The 19208-nt window shown below is 42.5% G+C and overlaps 1 protein-coding gene across 4 annotated transcripts in view; it reads left to right on the forward strand.

Annotated features, from left to right (window-relative positions):
• The window catches only part of cntnap2a (contactin associated protein 2a), a 318658-nt gene that overhangs the window by 130054 nt on the left and 169396 nt on the right, over positions 1-19208 (forward strand). For all 4 annotated transcript variants that reach the window (XM_034572776.1, XM_034572777.1, XM_034572778.1 and 1 more), the window contains exon 2: positions 2195-2305. In XM_034572776.1, coding sequence (XP_034428667.1) covers positions 2195-2305 — 111 coding nt within the window. The remainder of the gene's footprint in view (positions 1-2194; positions 2306-19208) is intronic.

The following is a 19208-nucleotide window of genomic DNA, read 5'->3' on the forward strand; positions in this document are numbered from 1 at the left end:
TCAGTGTTTGTAGTTTAGGTACAAGAATAATTTCTCAGACACTTGAGCATGACCTGAAGAATTCTCCTAATTTCATGAGCAGATGCTGCTGCAGGAGCGGTGCACCTGTGGTGCAGTTGCAAAAGGAGATAAGCAGGAACACGTCACAGAGTGCGCTTGCATAAGTCACTTCCAATGACATCCGCCGGGAGGCGGGGTTAGATGCCCTCCTTTGCATTGCATACAAACAGTCAACAAAAAAGAGCCAGTTCACCTTCTCCCATAAGAAGCCAACGTCCTTCCCTGAGAGGAGCAGTTGCAAATGCATTCCTATAATATATTCACCTTATAATATAATACACTCATTCTTATGGCACAGGCCAAGTTGGTGCAAGTATAATTTTTCATAAAATGACACCAACCAACTCTATTAGTAAGGACACTCTGCTCCGCTGTACTCGTTTCTGTGATGGCGAGCCAGTCACCTTATGGGTGCTGGCAGATTTTACTACTATTTCAGTGCAAGGTCAGTGTGCCACAGACATCATTACTGTGTGTGTGTGTGTGTGTGTGTGTGTGTGTGTGTGTGTGTGTGTGTGTGTGTGTGGTCAAAACAGGCTGTGTCGGGTAAATATAGACAGAGGGACACTGCAGACCATTTCCCCTCACAGACAGAAACCCGGACGCACACAGTCGTACATTATCAAGATCTGATGATGTCATTACTTTTCTCGCCGTGAACCCACCTGTGACAAAAAAGTAATATGTCTAACAAGCCAACAGCCCAAGAAGCTCTGACACTCACACACAATCATGTAAGGAAAGACAAACATCTCTATTTCTGCTACACCTGAATCTCCCTCGTACACACTCCAAGTCGCACATACACACACACAAACACACACACACAGGCCAGGCATGACAGAGAACTATTGACTGCCTCTACCTGGCCTGACAGACCATTCACAATTTCTCTCTCTGCGTGAAGCCTAATGTACCCGAGGAGGCGAGTGCATTTTTGTTTGTGTGTATGAGTGAGTGAAAGAGGGAAAATTGAGAGAGAGAGGAGAGTGACTTTGTGCGTGTGTGTGTGTGCATCAGGAATATATATTTGTGTATTTGTCCAGTGTAATCTTTGCTGCCTTTGTGTGCCTCTGACATATTCCGCTGTACTCGCTCGCTTGGATTTCTTTTGAGAATGCGAGGAGTTGTGGGTTTACACGGAGGTCAGCATGGACTGAGCAGCACTACATCTCTGGTCTCTCTCTCTATTTTCCTCATGGCTACTTTGGGTACACAGTTCATGCAACTGGAGGGGAGGGGGGGGGAGTGTGTATCTGGATGCAGGTCTGCTTTATTGCTTTCATAGTAATGTGCTGTGGGAAAGGCCACTGTAAAGCCGTTGTATTTTGCATTTAAAATGTTCACTCCTTTTTGAAGTGATATGGGATTCGTATAAAGCCACATATTAAACCCTCACAATGTCATAACCAACAATAAACATCGAAATTGAGGAAACTAACATCCACTGCCTTTAGTTATTACATTATCATAAAAAGTTATATAGAAGCTGTCTGCAGTTTCTTAGATCTTTATATTTCAAGTAGAATTTCACTTCAAGAAGTTTAAAAGTGACCCAACAATTTGTGAATCAAGGCTGAGTAAATCTACTGAATGCGACTGGTCCACTTATTTTACATTTCTTTTCCTTTTTTCTCTCTCTTCTAAATCTATTATGAATCTGCATCTGGTTACAAGGTCATCTTGCTTGTTATAGTCATTCTTTGCCCGTGCACTTGAACTCAGACAATGTTTTTGATGCCCCTGTTGGCTCATGACTGACGTACCCGACTTAGTTCTCGGCCCAAAGGCCGCTTCCATCAACCTTCAGCTTCGCCCATGTGTCTATACTCTTGTGAGTGAGTGAGTGAAAGCGAATGAAAAATAAAAGGAGCTTGAGCCAAGGAGATATTATCCTGCCAATACTTTATGAAACATTTAATGTACAATGCTGTGATTTAGAATTAGTGTACAGAGCCTTTTGCCGACTTATTTTGGTGTTAATAAATGTCTGTTTCTCTTATTCATGTACAAAATACTAATGTTTACATTTTCTCTTTTTCTTTGCTCCTCCCTTTCCAACTCTCTGTCCCATCATTCCTCTCTCCTCCATCCCTCCTCGGCTCTCCATTTTTCTTTTTCTGTATCTCCACAGCAAAATGTGACGAGGCCCTGGCCTCCCCTCTGCCTCACACAGCCTTCACCAGCTCATCTGTTTTCTCCAATGGATACGCAGCCGGATACGCCAAGCTCAACAGGAGAGGAGGTAGAGTCACACACGAACACACACAGACGAACCCTGCGCGTGTCTGTGTACTCACTGATACATGAACGCTGTATATGTAGGGGTTGAGCATGCACGCTCAGACGTGATAAATATCTAATTCGGGGACATGCACATGTCTCCTGATGACTGATTTTACAGACGACACAAAATAAAGGTCCAAGCCTTCGTAGTGTCATCCCTGCACAGCTGCTGTCACCCTCCACCCCGTCTTCTTCTACTTTGTGATACCTCTCCCTTCACCCCCTTCTCTGTATTGGCCCCTCCTTTCTCTCCCTAACTCGGCTCCAGTCATTATCTCTGTGACTCAGACTGAAGCTCATTTCCACATCAGTCCACAGCAGAGAGAGATAGGGCCAGACAATTACACCCCTCCATGTTTATACAATTAATAATTCATACTTTTCCCGTCTAATATAGTCACACTACAACTGAGGAGACAGAGCTCAGAGCTGGCAAATAAAGGCCAGGTAATCTGGTGTGTTTAATCGTACCAATATAAATGCTGCTGAGTGAGGACAGGAGCGCCCCCCTTTATTTTCTCACACATCCCCAATTCTGTCCTGATCCAAATGAGTCTGTGACAGCCAGAGCCACCACTGTGTTAAACGAGAAACTGACTTACTCCCATTATAGCCTTAAATGTGCCAAAATGGGCGCATGCTGAGGCACATGTCAAAATACTGCAGGAATTCCATCTCATCCTGTCTGTCCCATGTGTCCTCAAGAGAATGACGCTGTGCCTGGATGATGAGGTCGTCATCTTGTTAAGCGTGAAACATTTGACAGGGGTGGGATATGAAATAAGAGGGGAAACCGAAAGGCAGACAAGTTGTGCAGGAAGGGTCAATTAGGTTACATCCTTAGAAAATCTTCTCTACAAGAACGAGAGATGTGCCATTAAAATCATTTTCTCTTTTTTAAAGGTCCAGTGTGTAAGAATTAGGTAAAAGGGATCTATTGGCAGAAATTGAATATAAAATAATCCGAGTTATGTTTTAGCTAGTGTTTTATCTAAATCGTACTAATTTGTTGTTCTCTTAACCCCTTTATATTTAAATTACTTACATTTACATCAGGAGCAGGTCCATATCGCAGGAGCAGGTCGCCATGTTTTTTTTACAGTAGCCCGGACTGGACAAACTAAACACCTTTTGAGTTTTTATGACAAATGAAGGCTACCACATGTTCTCTGTCATGTTTGGAAGGGGAGGGTGAGGTGAGGGGTATTCAGCTGCAACATACAACTTCATCAACAGATGTCACTAAATTCTACACAATGAACCTTTAAAAAAGTCCAGATATTTCTGTTATAAAGGATTATGCCACTCAAAATTTAAATCTGCATCGTTATTTACTGTCATTTTCCAACACTGGATACAAAAAACAAACCAAAACTATGGACATGAAGCGCACAAAGAGTCACATGTAACAAATACACGCACATATTTACATATTTCCACATATTTAGAATAAGAGACTACAGTTGCAGACACACAACAAGAGCTGAGAGGAACACATTGACATCCCCTCAAGCTTCCATGATACATGTACATAGGCATGAAAAGCACAAACACATTTAACACCCATACTGCCACAGACACACAAACTGCAATCTCCAGGATTAAAGCTTCATGCCCACACAGTCACACTATGAGGTGGGGTCCCTCTAAGCAGCTGCGTTTGGCAGCCAAATGTGCCGTCAGTGACACGAGTGTGCGCGGATAAGCCAATCTACACCAATCTCCCAGTGGTGTGGAACAAGGGAGGCACGGAATCAATGGGACACACCACTCATATTAAGCTTGTGTTGTGAAAGCTGACAGCTATTAGATTGTTAGGCTATATGCGTGTGTGTGTGTGTGTGTGTGTGAGAGGATGTGTGTGTGTGTGTGTGTGTGTATGTATATCCATTTCTTGGCTTCACACACCTTGTCTGTGTGTGTGTTTGTGTGTGTGAGAGAGGTAAAATGATGCCATTATGATTTCCCTGGCAGGCAGTTGTTTTCTGTATGCCAGCCAGTCACACGGCCCCTGGTCCATACCCTGCATGTTCATCCTTCTGTTATACACACTCTTCCCTCTATCTGTGTGTCTGTGTGTGTGTGTGTGTCCCTAATATATGTAACTGTATGTGTGAGGGGGATTATATTTATTTGTCTTAATATATGCTAAAATAGGGCTTGGCATAACATAATATAAATAATTATCGCAATATTATTTTCAGTTATAACAATATCACAAAACTGCAAAATATATATGTGTGTGTGTGTGTGTGGGTGGATATATCCATTTAAGAGCAAACTAAAAAGGAGACATGATGGTCCTATTCAAGATTCAGGTTCATTTGTCCATTGCTGCAGCTCCTCTTTCAGCCTCTGTCTGAAACACTTGGTTTTAGCTGCTGCCTCTAAGGCCCTCCTCCTGCTCGTGCCCCTTCTGCTCTGATTGGCTCGTTGTCCCACTCTGTTGTGTCGCTCTGTTGGTCAACAGGTAGAAAATGTCAGCCTCCGCTCTCACTTTAACAGGCTTTCCCAGTGGGCAAGCCGCCAGACGTGTAGTATGCAAATATGAGGAATCATCACTTGACGTCACGTTGAAGCTGAAGTATAAAACAGATGAGTTACAAGGAGTTGTTACTCAGGGAGAGAAGCTCCCTCTACCACAGACTTTTGGCTTTTAACTTTGCACAGAAATCCATATTACACACTAGAGGAAAGAAAAACTAAAACACTGTAATGCTTCTCTGTTAATATAAATATGAATGTGTCATTTATAATTCTGATAATGGACTGATGTAAACATTTTATCTCAAGATCATTTTGGCCATATTGCACAGCCCTACAGGCTCAATGTCTTTTTGTCTTGGGTTTAAAAACACAGTCCCTATATAAAAAGACGTCACAGTATCTTATTTCAGTCCTTTGTCAGTAGCTGGTGCAGTCCATTATTACATTATTACATCGGCTGCACGATATGAGCTAGATTTGTTTATTTTCATTATTATATTTGTGTAGAGGGGGAGTTTCTGCCTCCTGGTTTTGAAAACAGAACGGACTGATGAAGACTGACACTTTATTTATTTCGAACACCTTCCTCAGTCTCCCCCACCTTCCCCTTTTTTCATCATAAAAACCTTTTATGGAAATGTCAGGAGTTTCAGAAAAGCCTTGAAATATTGCAAAAAAAAGGGTTTTACTTTTGGTTGAATTGGAAAGGTTGGTGCGTGCATATATGCTAAATGGGAAATTGTGCAAAGGGAACAGGTTTAGCAAATAAAACACAAACAATATCTATTTTTTAAATGGCATATTTCCTTTTATGTTTTCTTCAATGTTTTCACTGCTTGAGGTTTGAGTGTCTTTTAAAGAGCTCTTTGCACCCTCCTCTTTAGCAGCTAACAGCGGCAGCCTTATAACCAGAGTGAATGGAAAAACATATTCATGAGCATTTTCTATATAGGCAATGGCTTGAGTACGTTTTTATGGAAGCCACCTGCTGTCATGACTCTTTCCTGCCTCTTGCCATCACTCCTCTTCCTCTACGCTCCCCCCAAACGTACCTCCTCCCACCCCCTCACAACCTTGCCGTAGTATTGGTTCATGTATGAGACTCTCTGCACATCTCCCGGGTGTCAGGTAAAGGGAGAGCCCACTCCCCCAACTGCCAAAATTCTTTAGTCTATTTTAACCCAGGGAGAAAGCAAGGAAGAGAAACCCAGACTAATGAAATGTAGAAAGGGATGATTTCCTCACATCTCTTCATCTCCAGGTTTCCCTGCCACGTGGGACTGCCAGGTTTGAAGACGGGTCACAGAACATTTTAAAGACTGATATTAACATTTGTTTGATATTATGTTCAACACTTTTTAAATAGCGTTTGTATATAATTCATTTTGAGCAGTCTCGTTTCAAAGTGGCACACAAATTCAGTTCACACCTTAAATAAGGCAAAGCGACTTGAGAGAGAGAACATTTGCAGATGCTGACATATCCTTCCTTTTAATTTGTCTGCATCAAGCTCCACAAGCCTTGGATCCTTTACACTTCCCATGATGCAACACGGCAGCTTCTTTTCTTAAAAGCCCCTGCCCCCCGACAGATGCGGACAGACATCTGAGGGTTTGCATACGCAGACATGTTGACAGCATTTGCGAAAAAAAGCACCCATTTGTTTGTTGTGCTTGTCCGAGCAACATTAAAAAGTAAGTGTGTGCAGCCACAGAACAGGAACAGGTTGGGAAATAAACAGCGCATGCATATGGTGCACAAAGCAAGCGTCCAGTTTGTTTGTCTGGTGCAATGTGCAGTCGGTGGGCACTTAAAATGGGCTCAGCCGCTCGCACAGCGTCCACACGGACCCTCGCTGGCTCGGGCAGATGATGAAATTAACATCAAAGTCTTGCCGACACGAAAACGATGAATTGGCCTTTTAGACCTTCCCTGCCTGCTAAACACCGAAGTCTCTTATAGTACAAGCACTGTTACATAGCATTTTTAAGGATAAATAATTTAGCTACAGCAAAACTACAGCCATGTGTTTGGTAGCTGCAGCGCATACTGATGACTGAGAAAATGATGCAGTCTTTCATTTACACAGAAGTTCTTTCTTCTTCTTTCTTTTTCAATTTCTTCAAATTTGGTTCAAATGCTAATTTTCAGTCAAGGGGGAACTCATTAGATATTGTTGGTTGAAGGACAAAGATGAAGGTCACAGTGACCTCATATGAGTCTTGAAACAATAAATATGTTGATTGCACTTTTTGGCGGAGGTGCTACTCCGAGTAATTCTAGTTTCTCATACACCAGGTTTTTCAGTTTCATTTCTATCTGTATTCTAAAAATGTGTTCTGAGTGGTTTCACAGCCATTGATAGTATTTTCTGATTTATAGTTTAATAAAAAGAGATATCCAAAATACCCTCGCTACAAACCTTTCTAATTGGTGAAACAAGAAACATTAATTACAGATTGTACTTGTAATCCAATCCATCATCCAATATTCACACTTCTGTTCTGGAAAGGTGTTCAAATGAGCGCATGTTTCATTAGATAATACTTTAAGCCGTTGACTTTTACCATCAGTGAGGGGTGCACCACCTTTCTTCTGTTTCTGATGATGTCTGTTTTGGCTGCAGATCTTGTTCAGCTCAGTGTTTGAGACCAGAGAGGCTCATGGGACATGGTTACATTATACATTGAGAATAGAGGAGCAGAAGGACAACTTCACAGTTCACAAGACTTGCAGAGTGATGTTCAGGCAGTTGCATGCGACAAATGACTGATTGTCGTAACTCTCAGTACACAGAGGAGAGCATCAACAACCACTGCGTTGCCTAGCAACGTGGCCCTCAGCCCTTGTTGGCTGCATCTGCTTTGGATTCCATGTTGTTTATTCACCTCCACATTCTCTGCTGCTTTGTGCTGCAGTTAATTGTATATGACGTGGCTGTCTGTGTGATTTATGTTGCTTAATATTGCTCCTTAAAGTCTAAAGACACCTGCTGCGGTATTCAGGGGTTTCTATTAGGTTGCCCCCCCCCCCCCCCCCCCCCCGCATTCATATCAGTGAAGGTAGGCTGAATAATAGAAACACCTCTCTGTATAATGCAACACAGCTGAACAGCACCACATGCTATGTCCTTCAGGGTGATTACACAGTTGAATACTGCTTTAAAATAGTTATTTAAAAAAATGGAACACCATAGCCTTGATAAATGGACTGTAGGTTTACATTTACCTAATAAGCTGCCCATTGAGTGTGCATTTGTAATTATCAGTCATATGCATAGGCTGCATAGGGGGTTGCTTTCAGTGTGGTTCTTACAAGGGAACATGTCTGTTCACCTGAATATCTGTTAATATAACAGTTTTATTATATGTGATGCAGTAAGGTTTACTCAGAATATATTTTCACTTTAACTTTAAAGAAGACGTATTATAGTTTTTTTGTTAGTTTTAATTTTTTTTGTGAACTCCCCCTCCCCACAGAAAACCTTCCTGAACGTCGTCATCAGGAGTTTGGACGTTTCTTCCTCTGCACTGTATTGTCATATAACATCATTTGCATTTGCATGACACCTAGCGGCTCGTCTGGCAAGTCCCCGAACGAAGCCACGTAAAGAGAGATCGGAGGCCGACATTTCCTACGCACCCTGGTAGTGGTTGGCCAATCACAACATAGTGGGGCAGCTGGCCAATCAGAGCAGACTGGGCTTTATCGGGAGGGGGGGCCTTAAAGAGACGGGACCTAAAAACCCGGAGTTTGAGATGGAGGCTGAAAAGAGAAGCTGCAGTAATGGACAGTATGAGGAAAATAATGTCTTTTCTTAAAATTTGATCATTTATACCTTTTTAAAGGGAATAATACAAAATAATAAAGCAGAATATGTTTCCTTTAACTTAACTTCTGCCAGAGCAAACTTTATTTTAAATAACAGTACTTTTAGTTGAGTAAAAAAGAAGTAATCTCTCTACTGCTGGTGAGCATGCATGTGCACCCGCATTACTGCGCAGTGCAGCCGTGGCCAAGCATGAGATTGGCCCACTAATCACCAACACGTGGCCATTGATCCTTATATTCCATTTTCTTTTTCTCCTTATCTCTCTGTTCCTCTGCCCTCCGCTCTGTCTTGTCTCTCTCTGCCCTCCATCACATCACTGCCCCCCCACCTCCCTCCATCTCATTTTCTCTCCATACACTTTCTATTTTCTACAGTAACATTCTCAATCCCACACTCCATTTTCTCAGCCTGCCCCCTTTCTTTCTCCCCAGACTTCATTATCTAGTTTTTTTTTTTTTCTCTCCTCTAACATTTTCACACTTTTCCCCAAAGTTTTTTCGAAGTTACACTTTAGTCGTCCTTATTCAAATGAAGGACATCAGAGTTCGCTGCAGTACAACGGGCTCCTCGTGCGTTGCTTCTCACTCTCTGTCATCTCGCAGGATTGTTTGATGTCTTCAGCCGTTGCAGTCATCCATCGATAATGGCGGTCCGCTCCTAATTAAATTACTCTGTCTCCATCCGCTCCCTTTGCTCCATGACAGAAAGATGAAGTACTAACAGAGGGCTAACCAGCTGTTTTCTTTCTGCCGCCTTTTTTCCCCATCCGACGCCCCGGCATCTTAATTAATTACAAAGTTATAGTCTCCGTGAATGTGGTTTGGGTATGAAAAGTGGCAACTTTGATAAACACTCGCTCGCATTTTTCTCGCGCGCACGGAGGCACGATAGCGTTTTTTAAAACCTGCAGGCACAGAAGCAAATTGTGTAATTTGTGTACACGCCCACTCGGTCTCCCACGCTGACAGTAAGACAGAGGGAAGATGTTCTCTTGTTTGATGCTGCGATCTGCCAGCGTCACTTGTGCTTTTTGTGTCAGGCCTGTCACCAGCCGCTCGTCACTTGTCCGAAATGACACCCTCCGAAGTCGCTCTCTGAAGTCTGCTCTTTGACTCGAGAACCTCTGTGTCTCAGAAACCCTTTATCCCCTCTTTTGCACTCTCTCACACACACTTTCACGTGTTCGATCGCACTTTTGTTCCTTTTATCGCCCTCATCTTGCTCACTTGCTCTTTCAGCTTCTCTCCACTGTTTGCTCTTTTTTTGTCTCTCTCTCTCTCCTCTGACTCATTTTCTACCATCAGTCTATTGTAGATCCAGGCAGGCAGTTTAACGGGGCCACATACTTCGCGTCGCTCCGGTGGCAGTAAACATTAAAAACACGTTTGTATTCATCACCTGCACGTACACAGGTTTACACTCCAATTTGCATTTGAGTTAGATTTTCACATTTTTAGCTGAGGTTAATTAGACAATCTAAATTTACCGTATGTGTGGATGAATGGATGTTTGTCTCTTTATGTTGGCCCTGCGATATGCTGTGACCCCGCCTCTCGCCAAATGTCAGCTGTGATTCGCTGCTGCTCCCTTTGTGAAGCTCAAAAGAACGTGGTGATGGATGGATGGATGGATCTTAACTTTATACTGCAAGTTTTGAAGGCAGATATCAGTGAAATTTGGAATGATCCCCAAGATGTTATCAACCCCAAAGAGGCTTAACAATTTACAGCCAAACCGTTTATTATAGATTACTATAAATGAAAAGAAAACTGGAATTACACCAAATTAATGGTTTTAAATAATGCACATCTTTATACAACATATTTTTATATCGGAAATAAACATAAACGCAGATGCTGATGTGTGTGTGAAAGGCATATGTTGGCCGATTGTGATCAGCCGACTGATAAAACATTCTGGCACCACTTGTAACTGTTAAGCAGGAACTGTAAGTACATCTCCACGTTCCCTCCCCTGCAGCTATGGACAACCCAATGACTCGTCCAGCTCGGTGAGAAGTAATCACCTACATCTTAAAATCAACAACCGAAGAGGGAACCAGACAAGAGATAAACGGATAAAAGAAAATAACCGCTTAGATTTGATGAGTTAATGGTTTCAAAAGGAAGCTATTTACGGCACTTCCTAGCTTGATTATTATTTTCCAGTTTTACCATATGTTTCCTTATTTTAGGTTTTTGTTAGAAATGGGCAATAACAAGCTTGTATGGTAACTTTGTTTGCACCTTACAGATGCAGCTTTCTTCATGCCACTGAACAACTGATATTAGCTGTGGTTATTTGTGGTTACACTCTGCACTGATATCAGTGTGACTCTACTCCTCACACACACTCCGACTGTGTTACCATTGCTGCTATGCTGGGTTATCTGTGTCATCACAGATAACTCAGACCTTGTTTTGCAAGCTTGGAAAGAACCCGAACCATGGGGTGTTTCTTTTTTCTTTTTTTTTTTTGGCCTCAGCTGGGTCTTTTTTTATCTCAGAAGGAGCCTCTCTGTGTGACTTCCATTTGGCCGGCACAGACCGTGCAGGGTGCCACACAGGAACGTTTTCACCAGGTTGCTTGCAGACAACATATTTATCTCATTTTAATTATGCGGCTTAGTTACAAAACGGCAGCATCGTTGCCGCAGGAATCACAGATCCCAGTTCAGGTGAAGTTTGTTGTAGAGTAGCAGGATGAATGTGGCAGCTCTTCACACAGATTTTAAAGCATTGCACAATGGGCTGATGAATTGGTAAAGTACAGTACTTTAATGAACAAATATATATATATACAGTATATATATGTTCATTAAAGTTCGATCTTCCTGAGTAGATAAGAGTATTATTTATTAATCTAGAACTTTGCATTGATCCATTATCTGTTAAGTACAGTATATGAAACGTTAAAAATAAATGGTGAAAATTCTCATGACCAGAAGCTGCAGTGGTGTGATTCACACGTTTGTGTCGTCACAGATCTCCATGAAATTTGCTGTGCTGGTTTGTTCCTACAATAAACCAATAGAACCAATCTCTATCCGTCTTGGATTCTAATTCAGGGAGATATTGATTATTTGCAAAAATGAAAGGTGTTCTATTTTACAATCATACAAAACATAGTAAATAATCAAATCCTCACATTAAAGAAACTGAATCGGTGAATATTTATGGCTGATTAAAGACAAAACGATAAAAAGTCACTGACTTATGGATTAATCGTGTCAGACAAATCAATTGCATGGGAATAGTTTATTTTTCACTTATTTCCTCAACGTAGCCTCACAACTTTTGATATGCAAACACACAGGAGTTGATGCTGCCAGTGTCAATAATCCAGTGAAAGTTATAAACTATCAGCAGTTTACTCAGATTCATATCAGCTCCGGTGTAGAAAAGTCCAGGCGGCAGTGTTCGGCCGCCTCTGTCGCTTTCAAGTCTTTATTCTCTCTGCTCTGATCTGGGATCGTTCTTATTGTCCGTCCGTTGTCCCGAGCGTTATCTCCTGATCCTTCTCCTCTGTGTTACCGCCTTTCTCCTTTTCTTCCCTGTCTTCCTCAGAGGTGGTGTCTTTGACCTTCTCTGCTCCCCTGCTCTCTCCCCTGTCCTCCTCCTGCTCCCGCTCCCCTCCCCGAACATCTGCGTGTGTGACAGGCGAGAGAACGGCGACAGTCCCCCGGCGCTCCCCCTTTCGCTTTCTTCTTCCCGTCCTCTCACCTTCCATTCTCCCACCACCACTGGCCTCCCTCCGTCTCCACTTTATTCTGTCATCCTCTTCTCGCTCCTCCCGCTTTCTCCCTCAAGCTTTCACCTTTCATTGCGCCTGTTCCTTTTTTTTCTATCACTCTTCCTCTGCCCCTCCTCGCCTCTCACCTCTTATCTGCTCCTCTTTTTTTCCATGGCCTCTCCTTTCCTCTCCAGTCTATGACAGCATTTTCCCATCTCAATTCTCTGGTCCCGGCTTTTATTTTATTTATTTTTTTATCCTTTACTTGTGTCTCTTTTTCCTCCCCTGACATCTAACATCAAGCTCTTATGCCCAAAGCTTTCTTCTCTCTTCTCTGTTTTCACTCCATTTTTCCCGAATGCTTGCCATCACTTTCACAATCTCTCGAAACCTTTACGTCTCTCAGGACTTTTCGATCTATCTGCCTTTCTCCGACTCCCATCTGTTCTCGCTGGTGACCCTGTAACCCTAACACGCCTTATGCTCTATGCTTCCTCTTCACCCCTCTTCCCTCACCATCACCCTGTCCTTTCATTCACCTCTCAAAGCCATATTCCCACTGACAGATGCACTGCTATAAGAACGCAGTCTGCTCATTCATTTCAGTGGTGTACTTATGTTATATCGTAATTGTAACATAAATGGCTTAATAGCTTTATTGTATTTTTATAGTGAATAACATGAAGACAACATACATCAGTTTGATATGATCTACCTAAAAAATAACCATCTTTGAGAAAACATTATCTATTTTGGACTTTTTACTTTGGTCCATGTCCCATCCACTAACATGGAGGAGGCAGGTTTTCTGACCTACAGTGCAGCAATATTGCAGAGTTTTTACAGTTTATAAGAATGTGGGTTTTTTTTTGGCTGTTAAGGGAACTGCTGTGGTGTTTGTGTGTTTTCTGAGTTCAGCTGAGGATAAGTCAGCAATTATCCATAATGAGGGAGAGAGGCGGTTTACTGCACCCCATGATCGTCGGGGGGCTCTGAGTTACTCAAACCAATACTTTCTCTGGTGGAGTCGGGATAGTCGCCCCGAGTGCAATGTGAACATTTATTCACGAGAGACTTGTACATTTTGTTTTGGATGATGTGTGTTCCAAGGAGGATTTTATGTTGGTTATGTTTTCATCTCTTTGCAGGATTACGCAAAAACTACCAAACGGATTTTCTTGCCAAGTATGAACCTTTTAACTGTTGGAGTAGATCTTAGCCTCTTTTTTTTTCACTTTCTGTAACATTGCAAGACATTTTGGGGATTTCTAATGAAAAAATAAGGCACATTTACAGTGTTAATATCAAGTAACAGGTGAAATGTTTGCAGGGAATATCTGTGAGCATGATATGTCTCTGATTTTAATAAATATATATGCAATATGGTGATAAAGTGTCCAATCAGCATTGGAGGAGGTACACATGCTTTCCGAGTGCCCTTTTAGTTTCAAATACATTTTTGCAGAGGTGTGTCAAGATGTCAGTGTCAGAGGAGAAAGATACAGTAGGTAGGTGGTTATCTTCATCAGAGATTATTTAAAATACATAAAAATTTTGATGGATGTGGAATATTTCATGATCAGTTCTGCTGGTGGTGGTAGATGGGGTAGATTAGTTATCAGTCTGTATCGATGTTATTTTTAATTTGATTTGAAGGTATCACCCGCTCTGAGCTCATACCCTCAATCTGAGATTCCTTTTCGTTGTCCTCTGCTGAAGTGAAGGAGAGATTTGTTGAGCTAAAACAAACAGGATACAAAGTGCGTGGTCATGAAACACACCGATGCAGCCTCTTGTGTGTGTGTGTGTGTGTGTGTGTGTGTGTGTGTGTGTGTGTTTGTGTTTGTGTTTTTATTGCAGAGCAGTTTTTGGTTTGGGTGCCTGCTTACGAGGCACCGGTGGCGTGAGTGTGGTTAGTGAGGCGGTAACACTGCAGGATAGAGGATATTGGAGTTTTTCCATTTAAGTGGCCTTAAGCGCTGCTTGCTTTGTGTTTCTCACTGGCCAACACAAGAAAGCTGTTTGCAATTTAGCAGCTTCCACAAAACAGGGGTGCGATGAAGTAGCTTGTGGGCAGAGCAGTTTTCATTGAATTATTCCATTTTGAACAAATACAAGAAAACATTTTACCACGTCTTTGACATAATTTTTTAATCTTCATCAGATTTGACCGTAGACAGTTAGAAATTATTATTAAGTTCGTAAATAAACTCCGGGTTTTGACGGCGAAGCCAGTGTGGAAGGACTTGAAAACCGTGTTCTCTCAGATTACCAGCAGAGGGCCACACCACAAAAGTCTTTGAGAAAATTAGGCTACTTCCCACTTGATATAAACCTTTTCATACAAAGCTCATGGTCTCAAATGCTAGTTTCGTCAATACAGCATGTTGATTGGTTATATTGTGGTCCCACTGAGAGTTAAATAGACGATCAAGCACGGTAGGCATTTGGGCACGGATACCGTATGATTGAGAGCAAGTACTGTAGCACTGCAATTTCCTCAATCTCTCTGTCAGACCTCTCTCTTCTCCCAAATTTGGTAACCTCTGGTTTAAAAAAAACAAGATGGTGCTGGACAAAGTGCCAAACTTGAGGCTTTAAAACGCCAATTGACAAACCAATAGGTGATGTCACGGTGGGCTGCCACTCGGATTTGACCAATGAAGCCCATTTGAAACAAGAAAGCTGGGAAAAGAAGGGGAAATTAAGGGGCGGTTATGGCCTCCCATATATTCCCGGCACTCTGTTCTCACTTTCCTCTGTCTCTCTGTTGTCCTGAACTCCACCCCCGTAACTTTTCCACTCTTTGCTTTCCCTTCTCTGTCATTTGAACTCGCATTCAGCCTCACTCTAAGTTGATGGTCTCCCTTTTTCAATGTTTAATGGCCTCCGTTTATCTCTCTTTCTCCCAAGTTTCGCATCCTTTTCCCCTGCGCTATGTTCTTTCTCCCCTCTTCACTTATGTGCTCATCTATCACCTTCTTTACCGTCGCTACATTGCTCCCTTTCTGTCCTTTTTTTTTTTTTTCTCTCCATCCCATCCGCATGCTATCTCATCTCTGGCCTCCCCAATACCGGAGCCATAAAATCGTCTCATCACTCCCTTTTCTCCTCAGCTCATTCATCTCTCTTCCTCTCCCTCATTTCCATTTTTCTGCCTGCTTCCCTCTCTTGTCACCCCCCTCGCCGCCGCCACACATGCCCTCTCATCGTCTGTCGCCGGATCTTGTTCGAGTTGTCACACTGCCTCGGTCATTGTCCACTCAGCTTGCCTTCTTAATCTTTATTTTGATGCTGTCTGTTTACTTATCACTATCACCCCACCCCCGCTGCACCCAATTCCTCACCCTTCAATGCTTCCACCCTTTCTCTCCACCCTTTGGATCCCCCCCCCGCCCAGGGGAATGGCTTTGCTGCAACGGCTTTTTGAGGTATTGACATTTCCACTGATACAGGCCTGGTTATCTATCAAGGCTGGGGCTGGAGTGTAATGGCTCTGTAATTGGATAAGATATAGGATTTTTGCCAAGGGAGGGGGAAACATTGCAAGCCGATTCGCCCTCTATTTTATCATATGACTATCATCTCTCACGCCTCCTCCGCCATGCTTGGCATTCTCCCACTCTCATACTTCCTGGGTCTCACTATCTCCCCTTTCTCTCACTTTGTCCTCATGTTTCACTCTCCCCCCTGTCATATTACAATCAGTCACTCGCCTTCACTTGTGATTTCAGCTTGTCTCCTTCTTATCTGTTTTTGTGTCTTTTGGAGAAAAAAAAAAATCCAACACAGAGAATCAAGGAAGACGGCCGTGACATGCCCCCCGTTCGCAGGCCACCCGCCACCCACTCTACCCGATAATCATTTCACAGTCGCATTCTGTCACAGATACATCCTCAGAGCTTGGTGTGTGTGTATGTTTGTGTATATGAAAGTGAGCATCTTTCATATAAGTTTGTGTGGAGGCTATGTACACGCAGTAGCCGACATTTAGCACAATTTTGGCATTTTTATTCCTACTCCCTGTTCTTTTCATCGGCAGATAAAATCAGGTCAGCGGGATCCCGCCCAACATTTCTCTTTCCCATCTGTCTAGCAGTTGCCTTGTTCATTTCTTGTTTACGCACCATTTAACCTGCGGCTCATTTAACCTGCGAGGTCCAGGGGAGTTTGGCCCTGCCTCAGGTAGACACCTGGAGGTGTGACGGGGGACGCAATTTGTCTGGCAATGAAGACCGAGCCATGTTCAGGCTAGCACAAGGATGCTGACTGCCACTTAGTGGGTTATAGAACAAACACAGCCATCTATTCCAACTGTTGACAATGTAGCCATGGGAAAATGGCACTGCAATGATCTTATTTGATGCTTTCAGACAGAGTCATTTTCTTCAAAGCAGTATTTCACCTTGGTAAAAATGTCTTCCAACTTTGGTGCACCCATAGGAGATCATAAACCCTTCATCTTTGGGGCAGTGTTTTCGCAAACACCAATCAGCTGCAACATTAAAACCAACAGCCAGTCCTCCAGTGCTGCCAAAATAGCTCTGACCCTGAGGCATGGACCTCTGAAGATGTCTGATACCAAGATATCAGCTTCAGCTTGTTTTTCAAGGATATACAAAGAGATCTGGAGGCTGAGTCATCACCTAGAACTCTTTTTTTCTTGATCAATTACCAGTTCCTTTCTCAGACCACTACTGACCACTGATTACTGGGAAGACCCCACAAGACCTTCCACTTTGGAGATGCTCTGACCCATCTAGCCATCACAATTTGGCCCCTGTCGAAGTCGCGCGGATCCTTATGATTGCCCATTTGTCCTGCTTCCAACTTCAAGGACTAACGTTCACTTGCCTCCCAACATATCCCACCCTTTGACCGGTTTATGCCAAAGTTCCTGTGGGCACCCCTATGGTTTACAGTGAGTTAAGGTGTTACATTAGTAATAAGAATAGCCAAAGTAAAGGGGAGACTAGTTAAATTTTGAATGCATAAATCCAGTAGTTTTCTCTTGCAAAGATCACCAAGTGAACTGCTTCTTACATTATAAGAATATTTATTCTAGTTCAGCAGCAGTAACCCTCCAGCCAAAACCAGCTGACTGCAACAGTAAAAAGACGACAGGAAATCCAAACCAGTCTGAAGCTATAGGTGAGGAGAAACAAAGACGTAGCTTTTCAGCTTCTTCACTTTGTCTTTGTCAGATGTGAAACCTCACTTCTACTCCTGCCTGTGATTCAGGTTAGGTTTTGTCCGGGGGAATTCCTGACTGTCGAGCGGGTCAGGATGGCAGAGCGGGGCGATCTTTTGTTTTGCACTCGTCAGCAACACCACACATTTCTGCTTTTACTCATTGTGCACGGCGGTGGAGGGGGAGAGCAGGAGGCTGTTGACATTGAATAAAAACTAAGAGGAAAGGGAAACATCCTCCAGCACAAATTGGTGAAAAATGTACTCAAGTACTCGAACAAGGAAATGTTAATGTTACACTACTTTGAACAGTAGGGATTTTATAGCCAAGATAGGCCTACAGTAAATATATTGTATATATTTACGAGATGTCCTTGCTGATAAATTAAAACACATTTCAAGTTTGTCCCGCAGACTGAGATGATGATTTTGTATTTGTTACCTGCACTATAGACATCCCTTATTTTGTTTTCATACACAAGCTGTTAGCTTCTTGTCTCCCAACAGAAATGAATGAATGCACATCCAGGATTGATCTCCTACGGTTGCCTCCGTTGCTGCTGCTCTGCAAATGTTACATGGTCTTGCTGTTTTGCTGTCCACTGAAATTGCTACAGCTTATTTTTATACAGTCTATTGACTACGCACAGCACAGCTAACTTTGCAAGCCATGCAAACCTGCTAGTAGACGCCTGCAGGGCCGCTGAGTGTGCTGTACTTTGCAGAACCCTCCCAAAAAAGCACACATTTACCAACTAAAGCACAGAGACTCCTGTGTTCTAAATAAATGGCATGCACTCATTCATGTTGGTAATGTTTGTGCTTCAGAGTGTTTGCATTTTGATTTATTTATAGGTAAGGTGTATCTAGGTAAAATCTAATACCCGTGTAAATCTATGTACATGTTCTTGTAGAACTTTATGATGAATAGATATCATCAGTAAACACACTGTAATTGTGGTTCCCCTACATGGCCTGTTGTTTATCTCTGAGCCGAAACTGTGTGTAGCTGTAGTTGTATGTATGATGGTGTGATCCCTTAGCATTTATTAAATATCATACTGTGTCTTGCATACGGAATCCATCCTGAAATGTCAAAACCACAATTGCCAATTCTCCAGAAGCGGAAGTTTCTGCCACGTTGGAGAGTGAATAATTTTATGATACGGATGAGGAGGGTACTAGTGACATATCTTTATAGTCAACAGGCTCTAACCGTGTATGCAAAGCTCTTAATAAAACATTACTTCCCCCATGCCATCCCTGTGTCTGTCTTGGAGCAGATGTCTAGGCCCCTCTCTGCTGGACACTGACCATTAATAAAAGGGCAGAGTATGAGCTTAAAACTACACATTCACTTTGTGAAGAGTCATTATGGTGGCACCAAGCTGCTTCTCTGTCTGTCTAGGACCCTGGAGCTGGTCTGCCCTGAATATCAGCAAGTCTGTCTTCATGCGCAACAGACTAATAATTGATGTATATACTGAAGAAAAAACATATTACTCCAATTTGTTACTTTTTATGTATTTATCCCAGGGTCAAGAATAAAAAAAAAATACTATTCCAACTATACCACTAAAGCAATTTAAGGATGGACAACCTTTTAATTTAAATTATCACC

This window comes from Hippoglossus hippoglossus, chromosome 20 (assembly GCF_009819705.1).
Source record: "Hippoglossus hippoglossus isolate fHipHip1 chromosome 20, fHipHip1.pri, whole genome shotgun sequence".
Classification (NCBI taxonomy): domain Eukaryota; kingdom Metazoa; phylum Chordata; class Actinopteri; order Pleuronectiformes; family Pleuronectidae; genus Hippoglossus; species Hippoglossus hippoglossus.